General features: G+C 33.3%; 1 protein-coding gene across 1 annotated transcript; it reads left to right on the top strand.

Annotated features, from left to right (window-relative positions):
* The first annotated feature begins 281 nt into the window (after positions 1–281).
* Positions 282–10874, top strand: LOC117692296 (uncharacterized). Its single transcript, XM_066071313.1, has 5 exons — positions 282–893; positions 1970–2125; positions 3995–4118; positions 5619–5786; positions 10275–10874. Exons 1-5 carry the CDS (start codon positions 322–324, stop codon positions 10470–10472), a joined length of 1218 nt encoding a protein of 405 aa, XP_065927385.1. The 5' UTR covers positions 282–321; the 3' UTR covers positions 10473–10874.
* The last annotated feature ends 8432 nt before the right edge of the window (positions 10875–19306 follow it).

Raw genomic sequence — 19306 nt, 5'->3', positions numbered from 1 at the left:
TACAGGGAACTACTGGGACGATTAAAACGATGCATTACTGGTCCGATTTACTGACGCCAAAAAAATCCGTTGAATGAATGTGCAACTAGTCCGAATTTTCTATTCACACACGCCTTGCCGGTAGAGCTCGCTTCGCGCCGGCGCTGCGCGCCGGCGAGCTGCGCTCGCTAATATGTAAACAGACGCAGTTGTAGTTCAAGTTTCGAATTTATACTTCTTGGAACTGATCAGAGGTACGGAATAGTAGGTGTCGAGGATGGGTGTGAGTTGATTAGGTATCGAATTGACCTGTGTACCGATGTAAATAGAGGGAAAAACAAAATGGAGGACACAGCTGCGAACAATCGTGAAAGTAAATCATCATCTGAGGATTGTAGCCCTGATACATCTTCAACTGCAGTTCCACAGATGAAAAGAAGTCACTCTGACACTGGGGCTGCGTCCTCATCAAGTTCAAAAGTCAAGAAGCGATGTAAACAAGTCCATTTTGCCGAACCGTCTGAAAGTTCTTCATCGCAGGCAAACTCTGATAGCCCACTGCTTCTACAAAATGTCCCTAGCCTCACATCTAGATGGACGGAAGACGTACTGTCACGTTTTAAAATTCAGGTGACACAGAATTCTCCAGATATGCATAACGTGTTTCTGCAAGGCTGTTTACATTTCGTTCCCGACACACAGAAATGTGCAGAACTAATGGAGTTATTTATGTCAAAAGAGGACAATGTGTATGAGTGCTATAAACATGTGCTTCAAAATGTTTTTAGTTTGCACTGTGACGATATTTCAACAGTTAATTTAGATGACATCAAAGAAATGGAAAGAGCTTTGGCAGACCCTGGGTGGATTAAAGCTTTTACTAATGGATTTCAGAACAAGAAAATTTGCAGAAGGTGGGTATGATGGTGTGACGATGTCACAATCAGACCTTTTCAAATACCGGCACCAGACAGCTCAGTAGATAGAGTGTGTGATAAGTGTTTCAGGATACCTGTTTGAATTCGGCCTGTCTCTTTGGTCATTTAAGGACCAACCAAATGGGCTGAATATTTTTTGATCCCATTATTGATTACAATGGAAGTCAAGAGGTGATTTGACCAGAAAGTAGACAGGTTTTAGTGCAAGAAACTTTGGCTACAGATGTTTCATCTTACTTTCAATTAAAATCTGATGCAATTTAAAATTTTTACTTGATAACTATTAAATGTACGTAGATATTTAATTTACAGAAGAAAACTTTATTTGTCTGTGATTTATATTTACTTGATCAGACTTTGAATGTAACTCTTTGACTTTGATTATACAAGAGCAGGGGTTCAAAATGTTTTCATATGATCAAGTCCAGTAAATTTTAGGCAAGTCCGAGGAAGAAATTCCCAAGTCCACATTGTCATGATTGATAGATAAATTATATCAACCTAAACATCACTAAAACTAATGTTATAATTTATTTTAATTTGTCGCAATGAATAAAAACTATATGTTTGAAATTATGTTTTATTTTATACATTTTATATCATTGTATTAAAGCCACGGCCTATCGTCATGCCAGTGGCTTTTGGAATTTGCGAATTCTCTTCTTTTCATTAGTTTTGTCTGAGGAATTATTATTTTTATCACAGCTCGAGTCACCCCCGGCTTCATGTTCCTCACAGGGTCTTTCATTTGTCGTTCCTTTGCGTATATTACTGCTCGTAAATCCAAAATTCAACAAACTTACTGCCATTTGTCATAGGGGAGAAAATGTGTAAAAGCAGGTCATACTGCAACGGAAAATAAAAAGACAGATTGTATTTTCGAAATGTTCGTAATGCTTATGTGTTCATTAATGCCAAAAAAATAACACATTTTTATTAAATCCATGATGGAATTTGATTTTTTTTTTTAATTTTACGAACTTTTTTTTTAATTTGAAAAAAGATTGTATTTGTATTCATGTGGTACAATGATGTAAGTTTCCCTTAAACAGAACTCTGAAGGACATTAGCAGGAAGCTTCAGCAGTTTGTATGGCAGCTGATTTATATGGTGAGAACACATCGCGGACAGGAAGGGGAAAAGGTGACGGAAGAGATGTACCAGGAACTGTTTGTGCTGTTTGCCAAAACCTTTGGTCTGCATATTTTGTGAGTACTTGTTCTAATAGATACTTTATCAGCAATATACAAATACCTGAGGCCTGATTAGGAAACAGTTTGTACCTATTTACTGGTTATGAGGACAATATCAAGTTAATTGTCCCCTGAGACAGCAACTTCATTCTGAGACAGAGCTGAAGGAAATAGTTGCTGTCGAGGGGGACAATAAACTTGCTAATGTCTTCACAACAAGTAAATAGACTATAATCATTTTAAAAATAATGTAAGTACATTTGAAATTGATATTGAATAAAAACAAAATAAAGATTTTCTTTGTTGACAAATCAATATTTTATTTTAACTATCAGCTTAAGAATATCGACTGAATTTATCTCTTGATGCAGGTTTCCTAATTTTATAACAATGGTTACATACACCATTATAAAATAAGTATGTAGGGTTCAAAATCATATTGGAAATAAGAATATTTTTTTAAGTAACAGATTCCTTCTGTTAAATTCAAACATGGATGTAGGCTAAATAATCATTGGGAAGAAGTGCTATACCTCATTGACATATTTTATCAATGGGAAGTCGCTTGGATTATCTCAAATACTTAATATATGTATTTTCTCATACACGATTTATTAATGCTGTTTGCTAAGAAAAATCCATGTAGACTTTGTTTTAGTTGTGTTATGAAATTTGACAAGCTTGAGGGGGTGTTTCAAAGGAGAAATCTTAAGATTTTTTTCAAACATTTGAATGAATATTGTTTTTAAATATTATTATGCCTTCTGTCAGTTTGTCACTATATATTCAATACTCATCTATTTTCACATAGTATCAAAGGATTTATATAGCGTAAGCATACTATGCCGAAATAGAGCATGGCAAATGTTTTCAACGAAAATCTTTCAAGCGCCGACAGCGGGATTCTAACTCACAACCCTAAAATCATTCCAGCTTGAAGCTCAACGCGTTACAGCTACGCTAAATTAGCTGTTATTATAATCAAAGGTATTTATATATATAAAACATAGATATATACGACTGACATCAAGCAATTAAAATTATTCATTTTTCCAAAAACACTTCATTATTGACGGTAATTTTAAAGTTAAAATTTCTTATAAACTTTTGAACAAATTGATTCAACATTTTTCAAAGAAATTCTACATGAGAAACACAAAAACGCTTTTTGAAATGACGCTTGATAAATAATGTACAAGAAAAAAATTCAATGATATTTCGTCTGCTAAACATTTCGAGTTTTCTCGGTAAGGCCAAATGTCTCTCATTTCTTGAAAAGAACATAAACCTTTGTTGACTATTTATTGTACAACAACTTGTTGATTAAATAAACAATCAAATCAATTGATTAATTTGAAAACAAAACAACAAACGCTTGCTTTTCCAGTGATTATTTTTAATAGGGACTTGTCAACACTCGAATGTTTCAGCTACTTATAGCAAAGCACGTCAGTATATTTAACAGTCGGCATAATAATAACAATAGTGTTGTGTTGTGCATGTACTATGCCCAAATAGTAGTCAGGGTTTGATACATAGTGCACTCACCTCCGGCTCGTGCACTATGTATCAAACCCTGACCACTATTTAGGCATAGTTCATGCACAACACAACACTATTATATAAATAGAGCAATATTGGATGCAAGGATATCCTATAATAGAAAATATACTAGCTTATCTCTTGCAAGAAACATCTGTCATTTAGACAGGAAATTTTTATACCTTTACAGAAAAATTTTTTTAATGCATCATAAATTAGATTTTTTATAATGACAACTAAATAAAACATGTTTTTTCATAACATTAAAAATGATATAAGTTAAACTTTGGAAAAATGCATATAAAATGAAACAAAGGCCATCTGTGTACTTTTCGTCTTCAGGTCTGGGGGTAATGTAAACCAGTATGGTCTGATCGCCGGAGAAAGTGGGAGATTTGTAACTATACCAGACGGAGTGATCTGTCATCCAATGACTGAGGAAGACCAAATCTGTGCTGTTGTACAGGTAAGATGGTAACAAACGACATTGTTATACTTTCTTGTTAAATACTGAAATCTGATTGGTTAAGACACAGTTGACAATCTGTTCTATTACCCTCAGCGTTAGCAACACACTTAGCAACAGGTGACACAACGAATTGTTACATGCGCGTAAATTATGCGCGTACGGTTCGGCATAGAATTCACATCATTTTTATATAAAAGTAATAAAAAATTCTCTAATATTAAGACATTCAGTATGATAAAATGAATAGTGCCTGTTTGGGAGAATAACAGTTGAAATTGACACCATGAGAAAACCTTTGTCAACCTCCGCTTTGCGTCGGTTGACACTTGACAATGGTTTTCTCGGGGTGTCAATTTCAACTCTTACCCTCCCAAACGGGCACTGTTTATATAGTGTCACATTGTTTTTTTATTCACCAGTTTTTTGACCGCTTTTTCTGTAAATTTCCAAACATCTTGCATGTATTAATAATATTTTTTTAAAAAATAAGGTGGTATGGGACATCTATATTAATGTGTACTAAAAGGTACATTATGATTAAAATACTTTCAACGGTTTATAATTTTCAAATTTTACAATATTTAACCAAAAAAAATAGCTTTTAAAAATATTTGGGGAGGTAAAAATTGTAAAACCCCCAGCGGGATTCGAACTCATGACTTACAAATTCTTAATAAACCCTCAAAGATGTCAATATTGGGAAACATATATTAATTACACTTGTTTTTTTATTATTGTTTATTTCAATTAACAATAAGTCACAACATGGAAGTGTCCAGACCAACTTAAGCAGAGTTTATATAAGGCAATTCAACCCCCTCCCCCCCCCCCCCCCCCCCCCAAGATATCCCATAAAATACCCCTAGAAAACAGAAGAGGGACTTCTTAATTTATTTTATTTGAAGAACATCCAAGTCAATTACCCATCCGTGAAACACCAGTGGCTTTTTGGTTTTTGATTTAGTTGCCAAAACAATTAAATAAATTTAACAAATTTTAATTATTAATTTAATTAAGTAACAAATAAGGCTAGATAAATTATATGTTGTTGTTGCTACAGATACAGGTTGACAAGGAGAATAACTCTTTTTGTAATTTTTGTAATTTTCAAAATGAGAAAAATATAAAGTTATTCCCCTTTTCACACTTTTCGTATAATTCTATCAACTACTGTACAACTTAATACTTCTTTGATTAAACTGTTTTTTAATTACTACATCTTTAATATCCCTGAACATTTTTATTTAATGATACAGTTAACTGAATTTAAATACAAAAATATTTCAGTGTGAAATAATATAGAGCTAAACAATGCTCAAGTAGCAACATTTTAATTGATCCAATTTAATACCATTATTCTCTTTCTTTTATTAAAATACACAGTTACAATTTTTTCTTTAAAAAACCCTAATAATTCACTGTATTTAAAAAAAAAAATTTGCTGTATTTGACAATGACATTTTATGTTATATCATTACCATAGTAAGATTTTTGCAGGTAACGGAATGTCAGTTGAATGGAGATAACTCAATCCAAAGAAGTTCTAGTCCTGATCACGTTGGAGGAGATCTACAGAGTAAACATGTCGGACAGAGTCTCGGTGTTCTACCGTACTCAGTGTTTGGAGAAAGGGGAATGTTTGGAATTCTTGTTGACGGAACGAATGTAAGCGTAGGAAATTATAGAAGATTTTATAATGCATGTAATGTTATTATAATTCATATCTGTTATGAATAACTAGTGTGGTGATATAACCGAAAATAGTCTATACATGGGTTAAAGTCTCATTAAAGCTGAACACCATTTGTAAATAGGCACTGTCACACAGGTTTATAAGCCCTTCGATTTGTTACCCCCGATAATATTTTCTGTTCATTGTATATTCTGTATAAATACAGGAATTTTACATCCTTGATATACATTGTAAGCAAAGGTTCACCCTTCATCACACCCCTAATTACACCTTCCCGGAACATCTTTGCACTTTTAACTCAAGGCATCTCAGATCTTTTAATTTTTTCGGTGCATATCTGCTTATGAACTACGATGTCATGATATGAAAATTTCAATATAATGGACATCCCAATAGATTTGAACATTGAAAATACCCTGGTTTTGAGATAGGAAAAAAAGAGAAACAGTTTCTTTCAATATTTGCCCTAAAATTCAAAAGTTGTTAAAATCTCATAAAAATATAGTATACCATCTTGAACATGTGTGTATATAAAGTACCAAGTTATGCACTTTTTATATCTTGTTTCAAAAAAATACTACGACTTCAACATTTTGGCATATTGCCAAGATTTGATAAAAAATGATGAAAAATGGCACAATTTCTCATAGTTTTTAGGTCACCTGAGCCACTCAGGTGACCTAATGCAATTGTTCTTCATCCGTTGTTGTGCGTCGTGTGTTAACAATTTTACGTTTTTAACTTCTTAAAAACTACAAGGCCAATTGTTACCATTTTTGGTGTGAAGCATTTCTATGGTAAGAAGAATCTAAATTGTGAAATTCATGGCTCTACCACCCCAGGGCGCCACTGGCATGGCCAAATATGCAAGAAAGCCAAATTTTCAAAAATCTTCTTCTCTACTCCAAAACATGCGAGGAAAAAACTGAATGCATGGTTATGATGTCCATGAAGCCCTCTACCAAAATTGTAAAATTCATGGCCCCTGAGTCAGGGGTTCAGGATCTAGGGTGGGGCCAATATGGCCATATAGTAAATATGTATTAGATCTTAGAAAATCTTTTTCTCTACTCCCATATATATATATTAATTTTGTTAAAAACTTAATGTATGGTTTTGATGTACATGAAGTCTTCTTCCTAAATTGTGAAATTCATTACCCCTTGGACAGGGGTTTAGGCCCTAGGGCGGGGTCAGTGTAGCCATATAGTGAAAATGTAATCAATCTTATAAAATCTTCTTCTTTACTCCCACTCATGTGGGAAAAAACTGAATGCATGGTTATGATGTCCACAAACTCCTCTACCTAAATTGTGAAATTCATGGCCCCTGGATCAGGGGTTCAGGCTGTAGGGTGGGCACTATGGCCATATAGTTTTAATGCACATCTGTAAGAAAGACTGACTTCATAATTATGTTAACCAGGAAGTCTTCAAATAAAATTATAAATTTTGTGTCCCCTAGACAATGGGTGTTAACTCTAGGGTGGATGTATAGTGTTAATGCATATAATGTTTAAAAATCATCTTCTCTACCCCCGCACTCCTGTAGGGAAAACTGAATTCATAATTGTGTAGACCAGGAAGTCCTCTACTAATTTTTTAAAATTTCATATCCCTCGAGGTAGGGGTTCTGAATCTATGGTGGGGCCAAAACACTCATATAGTGTATAGGTTGAGATTATTAATGCAGGATGTGGCTAAAAGCATGGTCATTTAGTGTTAATGTATAGGGAATGTTTAAAAAAGGTCTACTGACACGGAATGAAAACTGACTGCATATTTAGAAAAAAAAATATTGAGCAGCTGCTGTCATCTTTTATGATATTTCATGCCACCTACATGTAAGGCAAGTGTTATGGCTGGGAGGAAGGGGGTATATTTGTCTTGTTATTTTATTCTGCTCAGGAATTTCAATGAAAGAAATAAGATACCCTGGTAATTCACATATATGTGTATTTAGAAAAGAGAAAGAATGAAGCTGTGTATCAAAGTTAAGATATAATTGTGAAAGTTAAAGGCCGAACATTTTATGAACGCCCCCTTTTTTACCCGTACAAACTTCAAAATATTGCCGCTTGTCAATGAAGTTTGAGACAATAGCACCCAGTTTGACTGACGTGATCATGCGGGAAATTCGGTGGGCGAAAACGTACAACAATATAAATCAGTACATAGTGTTTAGCACTTGACATTGTATAAGAAGTTAATTTTAACAATTATAATTGCATAAGAAAACCGTATACAATCAGAGAGAATGTGGAATGTAAAGGCAGCCATTATACGACGACAATTAATTGAGTTCGTTTTCCATTGAGTGGCATTTTAAATGCCCACAGGGAGAGTTTCTGTCTGCCCCTGGGGATGGGGAATAGGTTTTTTTGATATAGAACATCTCTACTAGCCACCTTGTTTTAGTTTACCTATGAAAGCATATACACATAAAACCTCTCTTGAGAGTTACCAAATATTGGAAAATTATTTTCATCTATTTTCTTGTACCTTTTCAATATCAGGCCATGCACTCTATTATGATGTTTATAAGTTTTTCGCTAAAATTATACATTTCATAGTCCTTTTTGAAAGATTTCAGGCAGGAAGGTGGTCGTCATGACAATATTATTTTTTTTTTTACTCCAGAATGAAACTTAATTAAATGCTTATATAAGACTCCTCTACAAGTTTGTGTATGGGCTATGGTACTCAGATGACCGTTAAGGCCTATTGGCCTCTTGTTTGAAGAGAAAAATGTGTTCGCAGCCGTCGCCCACAACAAAATTGATATATTTTAAGTCATATCACATGATAAAGTTATAATGTAAGTTTCATCATGAGCGACAGCTGCGAACATATTTTATTATTCAAAAAACCACAAAGGAACTGGTGTCTTCTGCTCAGTTTTATGAAAATTACGGGAAAATGCACTGTTTATGACGTCACAATTACCTTGTGAAAGTATAATATTGTAACTATTTATAGATTCTTAATCTATTGGTATTCTTGTGTAAATAAACATTATATTTCAATTGTTTGTGATATTTTTAAAAATCACTCTAAAACAGGGCAAAATATGACTGAAACTCTACCTGTTCTCTATAGGCTAAAGTTTTTACATAAAATAAAAACTAAATATCTATTCATATTTATGATAGATATACATGTATATATAATAAAAAGAACAGTCAATGTAAAGAAAAAATATCACATGACCAATACTAGCCCTCCGCCCTTCAGCCCTCAGGCATCTTAAAGTGATCAGTGTGTCCATCCATCTGTCTGTCCAAGATCATTTGCCTGGGGCATATCTTCTCTCCCCGTGACTTAATCTTGCTCATACTTAACCTACAGAGTGCCTTTGGATATAGGGTGTGCAGTGACCTTGAACCAAGTTTCTAGGTCTAAGATTAAGGTCATAGCAGAATTATCTGAAAAACCATTGTCCGGAACATATGTTATCTCCGCTTAGCCCTATCTGGCTCATACTTCACATACATGTAAACAGAGCTTTTGGGTAAAGGGTGTGCAGTGACCTTAAACCATGTTTCAAGGTCAAATGTGAAGGTCATAGTAGATCTCTTGAAAATCCAAAAAAGTTTTAGACCACTGTGACATACTATTTCCCATTCATTTGGTTTAATCTTGATCATATTAAACCCCAAAAGCCTGTTGGTAAAGTCAATGAGCTTGACTTTAAGCTCTGTGCCAACCTGAAAATTTCTGAGTCATAGGTCAATGTCAAAGCAGAATCCTCTTAATTGCTTTTCATCCTATTTTCCATTATTTAAGTGGGACCCTTTGAGATGGACACCATCTCTAGGATGTCTAGTTCTCTTTGTAATGCATTAGTGTAAACTTGTGTTCATATTGTTATTTTGTCACACGTTATGTACATGCTATTATGTGATTATTGCATGTGATTAACGGTAATTACCATCGTTAATATTCAGTGATATTTGAAATGATCTAACTTTTGCTTTTTTTGCGATCTCTTTTAAATCGCAAATTATTGATTTTGCAGACATTACATCCTGTGTCATTTACTATAAGAAACTTTTTAAATCACTAAAATTATGCAATTAAGAATGCTATAGATATTCCCTATTTTTGCAAATTTTGTGACACTTGAAAAAAACCCAGATTTACGGTACATTAAACTAATGAAAGGGTGCTTTGATATCATTTCGGAATAATGATCTGTATATTGGTTAGACGATGCTCAGGTTTAACAAAAAAGGCCGACTTTAAAATTAACCACATTATGCCCAAACAGGCATGAGGAAATGATGGTAAAAATCATATAACCACAGGATTACATGCTGGTCAGGATAAATGGAAATTACGGATCTGACATGCTTTGTGATGTTGATAATGTCCATATTGATTTTAACATGGCCAGTAACTAAGTAATGCTATGTTTTTTGGGTTTTTTTTTTTAACAATACTAAGTTTTGCTTTTTTCAGGTGACTATTTCAGTGTTCAAAACCGACAGCTCATACTATCAAAAGTTGTGCAATGGATGTCTTCCAAAAAATGAAGCAGCTGTAACATTCAGCAAACAGTACAACATGCTACGAAAGGACGGAAGAACAGAGTGTATCCAAACGTTTCTTCATTTGAAGAAACTACTAGAGTATTTAACTAACAAATCATTTCCTTGACTGTCGAACACAAATATTTTATAAATTCATGCAGTGGTTGAGTTTTTCTCACCAAGCCTTTTGTAATTCTTGTTGGCAAAGTAAATAAATATTTGTGATACAATTTGATTGTTTCCTGTAATATTGTAAGGTCACCTTAATGTATATAGTCAATTAGATGAAGTATGTTACAAATTTCTGTTTTAGTCTGATGTCATTTAAATATTTTCAGCTTATTCTCTGAAATTACGGGGATTATCTAATCCAAATATGTTGTTTAGCTTCTTATTGGAGTACATGTAGGATCGTAGATAGTGATTTTAGGTGGATTTACTTTAAGCACATTTGTTGCTAATGTATGAATTTTATTTACCATCTTCGACTATTGTCACATGTCATTGAATAAAGCTTTTTTTTAGCAGTGTAATGTTCTTTCAATTGCATGCTAAATATTTCTTTAATTAAATTGCATAATTACACAATTATTGAATATAATTGTTTTAGTGACGCTTAAACAGAAACATTTAATGTTCAAGTAAAATGTTTGGCCTTTTCCCTCTCGTTTATTTTTTTTTTTTACTTTCAAATACAAGCCTTATTAATGTTCAATGTCTTCTCTGTAAGCATTGGACAAATATGGACATGAGTTCCTCAAAAACCATCTTTTTTTTAGCAGATAGATTGGTGTTTTAGTAGAATTTTTTTAAATTGAGAAAAAAAGTTTTTACTAGGAAGTATGAATGTAAAGCCAAAAATATACTACAAGTAAGAATGCATGGTCACCGTCTATATTTATCTCTTATCATAGTGGAAATTAAACTAAAAGAGAATCAATTACGGGATCAGAGAAGGTGTGTACAACTTTTTATTTTAAAAGCTAAGTTTAATTAAAAGTTATTGTATATTTAATTTGCAAAAGGAAAATTACCATCATTGTAATTGATATACCAGGTGCAAAATTGGTATGATTTGTAAGAAAAATGAATATATGTGAATTGAGATACATGTAGTTGAAAACTTAAGCTCAAATATACGTTTGGTCAATAGCAGAGTCAAGTATTGCATTTATTAATCTGTAATTCGTGTAAATGTTTTGCAATTGATGTGCTTTTAAATCTACAAATCGAAACGGGTTTTATCGGCACTTGTAAAAATTTATTAATGATTTAAAGCTCCTGTCCCGGTCGCTGCTTATATAGTCACACTTTTTAAATTAAATTATTATTAAATTTAATTTAATAAAAAAATGTATTAATCTTGTTTAATTTTTAAGGAAATAATGAAAACAGAATATTAGATGAAATGGAGTGCTAAATTTATGCCAATGAATTTTATTTATGTGTATGTTGGAATTTGAATGGAAAAACCAAGTATTTTAAAAATACATGTCATCCACTAACGACGGTAAACGCTTATATAAATACAGTGTAACCATGCGAGAGATCTTGGAATCGAAGCTTTAAATGTTAGCGTTTTAATCATTCTTTGTAAAGATCACGGAACCTGTGTAAACAAGATAGAGCAGATGGGCATTTGTTAATACTTCAATTTGTAACCTTGCTCGATTTGAGACATACTGATCAACCAGGAGCGAGGAACCATCTATTGGTTGTGTCATTGTAACAGATACTCAATGATAAAAAAATATTGCAAATCATTAATGTTACTTTAAAACCAAACATGAGAAGATTGCGTAGGTGTATATTTATCCTAAGAAAAAAATAACACCAGCTAAGAAATAAATATATCGAATGCACTAATAACGCACCTTTTTTGTAGACTTGTCTACTAGTATTTTTGTCTTTCAAAAATTAGTTAGAAATTAGTTACGTTTCAATTACAATGTACCTTATTTCATTGCAAGAAACAAAAACAATGATTTCATCATTCATTTACTAGTTGTAAAGTTCAAAATCCTTGTTTGTTTCCCATACAAGTGTACAATTTTTGAATATGAATTCACATTCCAATAACTTAAGAACGTCTTGTGCACGCAGTCAGCGTGCAGAGCACGCCGCGAACGCAAGATAAAAACTCTAATTACGTCATGAACGCTTGGCGAGAACGTTGTCAACCGCCAATTAGAACACTATCGAAACGCAGTTACACGCTGCGGGAGCTTCGTACACGTAGAAATGCCTCCGCCGCTGTTAAGACGCTGTAACATCAAAGAACAATTGCACTTAAGCTATAAAGAATGGGCCCTTTTTCAGTGCCGTTTTTATGTAGAAAATATCAACAAATTGCTTTTTTCTCGTAACAGTTATGCAGTGGTGGATACTTTTGATTTATTTGAACGCTTAAATTTACCAAAATTAGCATACAGTTTAAAAAATTGAGGATTTTTAAATGCCTATAAATAATCTAAATCCGGAAAAATCGAACTGAACCTACTTGAATTGTGTCTATTTAAATCAGAGGGAGGAGACATTTAAATCAACATTGCTCTGTTGGTGGATCGATCGGCGCGTTTGCTGAATTATACTTTATGCATTATTTTACGTCTGAAAAAAAATCAAATAAAGCTTTGAAGTTGCATAATACCATAGTGACCAAACAAACATTCTTGACCAAACAAAGATGATGGAAAGCGATTTAAAATGTGTCAATGTTTTACAGTGAGCACATTTGACAAACGTTTACCTGGATAGAACACACGTGATTGTTTGAAATAATTTATTCCATGTGTGGGTTCAAACATGGATCATTTAATATTTATTCATTTGATGAGATATCGGCGCTTCTGATTGGTCGAAAAATTTCTTTGATACCTGCATCAATAAAATTTTTGCCGGATCTACTTTTCTCAACTGTTCTGATCTAACACTATTTATAGAACGGGAATTTCCAAGATAAACACTGTCAACAAAATGTAAAGTTGTGTCTGTTTTATTGTCAGCAAACAAAATGCAACCTTGTGAATATAAAAAAATGAAAGTTTAACCTTCAAAAATAAACAAAACACATTATTTGATTCACGAAATAGAGAATTAAGCGTCTTCTCACGATTTCGTCTGCTTGAGATCAATCAACATTTACAGCGAGGATGGCTGTTCCTTTTCCAGGAATATTATAACGAACATATAGGCCTATAAACTTTCACGGTAACACTTCTGTTCAAATTTGGTAACGATGATTTTTGAATTTACACACGTACACCATCTGTCATCAGAATAAGCGTCGTAAAGAAAAGCTATGAGTAATGCATCAACTCCTTCGGCGCATTGCAAGCGGCAGAAATACCATTTAAGTACATCACTGGCTATCTAGTTACCACAACGTTTACAAAAGTCGCTTATACATACTATTCTCTGTCGACATATCAGCTATTTTCATCCACGATCGCCTTTTCTTGGATGGTTATGTCCAGTTGCATATTCCAGCGATCTCACATGAAAACTAGTTTTAATACGAGTTTTTCTGCACAGTGAATAATATCACAAGCTATCGCATGTATTTTCCTTTCGTTTTCAATTCAGCCGGTTCAGATTTTAACTCACTATTTGTGTTTAATCCTTTAATTCAGCTCAATAGCTCTGCATCAGCTGAAGGCGCATCCATTTTGAATATTGTTGCTGTTGTTGTTTTGTATTCATACGCGCCGCTTCATTTACATTATTTACATTTTTGATCAATGACACTTCACATTTTTTTATTTGAAAATGTTTTATTAAATGATAAGAAATGAAGATAATAATTTTTCTATTGATCGACGTATCAAAGAAAAAATTGACCGGAAAACTTTTTCATCAATGCGCTACGCGCATTGATGAAGTTTTCCGGTCAATTTTTTCTTTGATACGTCGATCAATAGAAAAATTATTATCTTCATTTCTTAAGTCATGCAGGTGATAGCTTTCGCTTGCTATAGGAAAAACCTTGAATTTTGCATACGTTTTTCATTTTTTAGGTACCAGCCTAATGTAGTACAAACTTCTTACTTTCACATGAGTTTTCTAAATGTATAATGCGTATTTTGTCTTTTCCACAAGTTTGTACTCGGTTAGGCTGACAGTTAACAAAGGCTTTGAAATGAATGCCCGTCCTCGATTTACTATAGAAAATCACGAATGTCTGCTGACCCCTACCATGTTTTAAAGCTTCGTACTTTTTATATACAATAGATTCAGCGCTAAAACTTGTTAATTCTTATGGAATAGATATCAGTAGATAATGTTAGGGAAAAACATATGGTTAATTTGAATCTTTATTTTTTCACTTTTTACCGGAGCCCATAAGTGCACTCGTCTTTTCAAATAAAATCGGACATTTGAAAAAAAAATCCTGTGATCCAACGGCAATTCCAGGAATTTTACAATGTTCTGGGTCACGACTCTAAGACTTTGATGATTGAAAATTGTGCGTTTTCTTCAATACATATAATTAGACTATGACAAAAGTATTGAGCTCAGACCAATTTTATTAGAATGACATTGAATTAGAGGAATTAGGAGGGGTTGAAGAAGAGCCGTAAGAAAGAGGAATATAGAAGTGTTAGGTATCCATGGCAAAGAAAATATATAAATTATTACACTACCGTTAATAAAAAGAATTTTACACACTTTAAGAAGAATGATATATATTAATTGGCGTAAATTGACAAAATATGCCGATGTCAAGCGTTATATTTAGTCACCCCCCCCCCCCCCCAAAAAAAAAGAAATTGCTCAAATCATTGCCCAAGTCCCGAAACGCAAGTTATACGATATAAACTATTTTCTTACATTATAAGTGGTTCAAATAACACGTTGCAACTAAGAATAAATCATATGACATTATACTGTCTTTAGCTTAATGCGTATTTACAAACTGAATTTGTTATAACTAAGTTAAACCTAATTACATGTAGCTTTTTTAGTGTACTGTGAAACATGGAAACTCCTTGTTACTGTTTAAAAAAATAAGACAATTGTCATTTTTTCGAGAGAGCCCAGCTCCTGAACGTACTCGTAAATAATGGCGAAGTTATAGAAATTGTCAGAGAATTTAACTATCTGGGTATTTCATTTTTTGTTTTTTTTTTCATTTTTCAAGTTCGGGATCATTTGGTGATGAAAAAATAAAAACATTTGTGACCGAGCAGCACAAAATGTAATGAACGGTATTATTAGGAAAATTCGATTTTATAATTATTACCTTTAGCTTTTGACTGTCAACTGGAATTTTTCGACGAAGTTGTAACTCCTGTCATGTATTAGGATGTGAAATATGGAGTTTCGAAATTGTTGATTAATTACAAGTTTACTTTTACGTTTTTTGAACTATATTTTAAACCTTAAATCTAGTATTCCAAATATTATTGGTATATGCAGAAACTGGACGTTATGATATCGTTTTGGGGAAGATTGATATTCGGAAATGTGTAGAATTATTCATATACATCTGTTTAAACAGGTTCGCTCCTCTCTTTTTGGATATCTATTTTATGTCACCTCTTATCTAATCATTTTGCATCACATTAAATTCTATTTGTATATTAATATTTTACAATGTCAAATAAACCATACTGAATAAAATTGTTAAAAGAAAATTATATTATTACAGAGTTTAGTGAGGAACTATATTTTGTGGCGGAAGGTTTTCAAGAAGGAAATGAACAATTTTCATAACTCACTAGTTTTAGAGGACTGTTACTTTAGCCTCCTAATTTTCAGCGCAAACTAAATCCAGATAGTTTGTGTATCACGATATATTCAAAAATAAAGTACGAATTTTCGCGAATGTTGCGGAATAAACTCCGAGGTCGAGAAATGTTGTAGAAATAGAAAAAAAACGAGGCGAAACGATATTAACAAGAACTTTATTTCTATTATACTAACAGCTCCGACTATGAGCTGATCGGTTTATTTGTAGAGAGAGGAAGTAGGTCATATTTTCAAGCCAGATGAATCTGATTTGTTCAGACGGCTGTTCCGCGTAACCCCAAAGGTTTTACAACGACACGAAAGAATTCGAATTTGCAACAGATGATATTTTAACTACGTATTTTCATAGCCAAAATTTATAATACCTGTTCTCCAAAAGCAAAGTAAACCAGCTCTGCTCATGAATTCAGACTTTATATGAATGTTGATATGTTTATATACACATGTATATTGTACCTCTCATAGCATTTGTATGGATTTGAGAGAATAAATGAATATATGTAATAACACCGTTTAAGGATGTTGTTCGATTAGCAATGAGGCCATGGTCCTCTTGCTTTTAGGTTATTTTTTTTTAGCTCACCGAGACGAAACAGGGGTGGGGGGGGGGGGGGGGGGCTTATGCTGCTATACCCCCGGCGTCGGCGTCCGGACCTGGTTAAAGTTTTTGTTGCAGGTCCTGTATCTAAGTTAATACTTGTCCTATCTTCACCAACCTTGCTTGGATGATGCTTCTGGACCTTCCCATGGACTTAAAAGAATTAAATGCTGAAAATGGGCCATGAATTTCAGATGGTGAAGGAGGTTATATAAGGTTTTTGGAGCAGGTCAAAGATTTGGTACAGGTGCCCTTTGATAGCAATGTCTAAGTAACTACTGGTCCTAACTTCACCAAACTTGCTTGGATAGTGCATCTCATGATACTGGCGCACCTGACAGGCTTGAATGCTCAATCTGAGCGAAGATGTTGCTGGAGGAGGTTTTGGTTTTAAGAGCTGGCTAATGTATTTGTAGCAGGTACCCTCTGATGAATATATCTTAGTTATTACTGATCCTAACTTTACCAAACTTGCATGTATGATGCGTCTTATGATACTGATGCACCTGACTTGCTTGGATGCCGAATCCGAGCCATTATTTCAAACTTGCATAATTGATTTTACTATAATGCAAATGCAAGCAGAGGTACCCTCAGATGCAGAGCTTGATCTCTATTATCAAGGATGCTAAAAAAAATCTCCTACCTCACTGAAACCTGCTTGATAGGTGTGTCTATTTTTTATGTTTACATGATTCCTATGATATAGTATTGTATGATATGATACACTTTTGTTTTTTTTTGTTTTTTTATGATACAATATTATATCATATATCATTTTGTAAAAAGTTAAGTGATACGATATGCTATTCTATCAGTATTTGTACATTATGATATATAGAGGATATTTATATTGTGTGATTTTTTATTTGCTTTATCCAACGAGTTGAAATGGTGTATATATTCGCGAGGCTTGCCGAGCGAATATAACCATTTCAACGAGTTGGATAAAGCAAATATAAAATCACACAATTATAGATGTTCTATTTATCTCATACAATTTGATTTATATTATGAAGCCTTTGAGACAGTCCCTTATATGACCCGAATTTAATTTTTTTCAAAGATTAAAACGATGATGCAACGTTGTGTTATCCGGTTATTGTGACCTTGCGCAATACAATTTAGTACGTCATTTCTGAGATAAATCTAACTGTTTTAATGTAAAGTATCACTGAAATAAACCTTGAAATGATTTTTTAGCTCTAAATAATTTTTCTTAGAGCTTATTCATTTGATTAAATGGAAATACTGATCAGAAGACTTGAATGATCAAGTTTGTTGACATACACAAAGTTGCGAATGCACGTTAGTTTGAATTGACTCAACAAGGAACAGTTGTTGATGTTTTATAACACAAACACCAACCTAATGATTAGAGATTGAAATTAGTGAATAAGGATGCTTAATTAAAATTTGTATGCACACACTGCTGCAGTTATGAGACTATATCTTTCAAAAAATAATGATTTACATGTAATGCTTATATTTACATTTTTTAAAACTTCTTGCTTTGTCTGCAAATGTGATTTATACGTCAAAAGTTCTATTTTATCCTAAGGGTAAGTTCAAATTAATGGAAGAGCCACATACTGTAACAGCCACAAGCGTGAACTCTGATTCTCGCTTGTGACGTTGCATTTTACAGCGTTCAACGTTTGTGACGTCATAATAAAACTAGTCATTCTAACCTTTGAGTACCCTGTGTGTGTTACAGTCTTATAACTGCAGTATATTTTCACACACTTTACATGCAAAAAATATTTGGAATGTAAATATTTAAGTATTGAATCCTTATTTTTTGAAAGATATAGTCTCATAACTGCAACGGTGTGAGCATACAAATTGAATAACGCGCGTTAGCGCGTTATGAAAATTTGTTTGCACGCACCGTTGCAGTTATGAGACTATATCTCTCAAAAAATAAGGATTTAATGCTTATATTTACATTTTTTTTTACCTTCTTGCCTTGGACGCAAATGCGAATTATACCTCAAATTACTGTATTATCCTATGGGTAAGTTCAAATTAATGGAAGAGCCACAGTAACAGCCACAAGCGTGATCTTTGATGTTTCCTTGTGACGTTGTATTTGTTTGGGTTTGATATCTGTTTTTAAACATATGGAATTTTCTTCTTTACTTCTGCGATTTAAATACCAAATTGTTTTTTCTTGACACACCTTAGAATAATGTTTCTTCTCTCACGTATAAAGATATTAATGATTCGTATATAAAGATTCCTTTGAGTACTAACGATTAATCAATGTTAGAATGACAATTTGACAACTAACCAGCTCACTCGTAACTATATTTTTAGCCATCAAACTCACTCAACTTCTTCTTGCAAACAACGATGCCATTATGTACCATTTTTAGTTTGAAGCATTTCTAGGTGAAGAAGAATACAGATTGTGAAATTTATGACAATATCACGCTGGGGTCTCATACAGAAAAAAATCTTCTCTTATCTGGCACATATTGAAAAAAATGTAAAAGCATGGTAACTATTTACATGAAGCCCAATACAAAAATTGTCAGAGGTTTAGGTCCTAGGGCGGGACCAATATGTATGTATAGTGGAAAATGTATTAAATCTTAGAAAATCCCCTA

Source organism: Magallana gigas, chromosome 9 (assembly GCF_963853765.1).
Source record: "Magallana gigas chromosome 9, xbMagGiga1.1, whole genome shotgun sequence".
Classification (NCBI taxonomy): Eukaryota; Metazoa; Mollusca; class Bivalvia; order Ostreida; family Ostreidae; genus Magallana; species Magallana gigas.
Note: the sequence above shows the minus strand (reverse complement) of the source record. Positions and strands in the feature narration are given on the sequence as shown.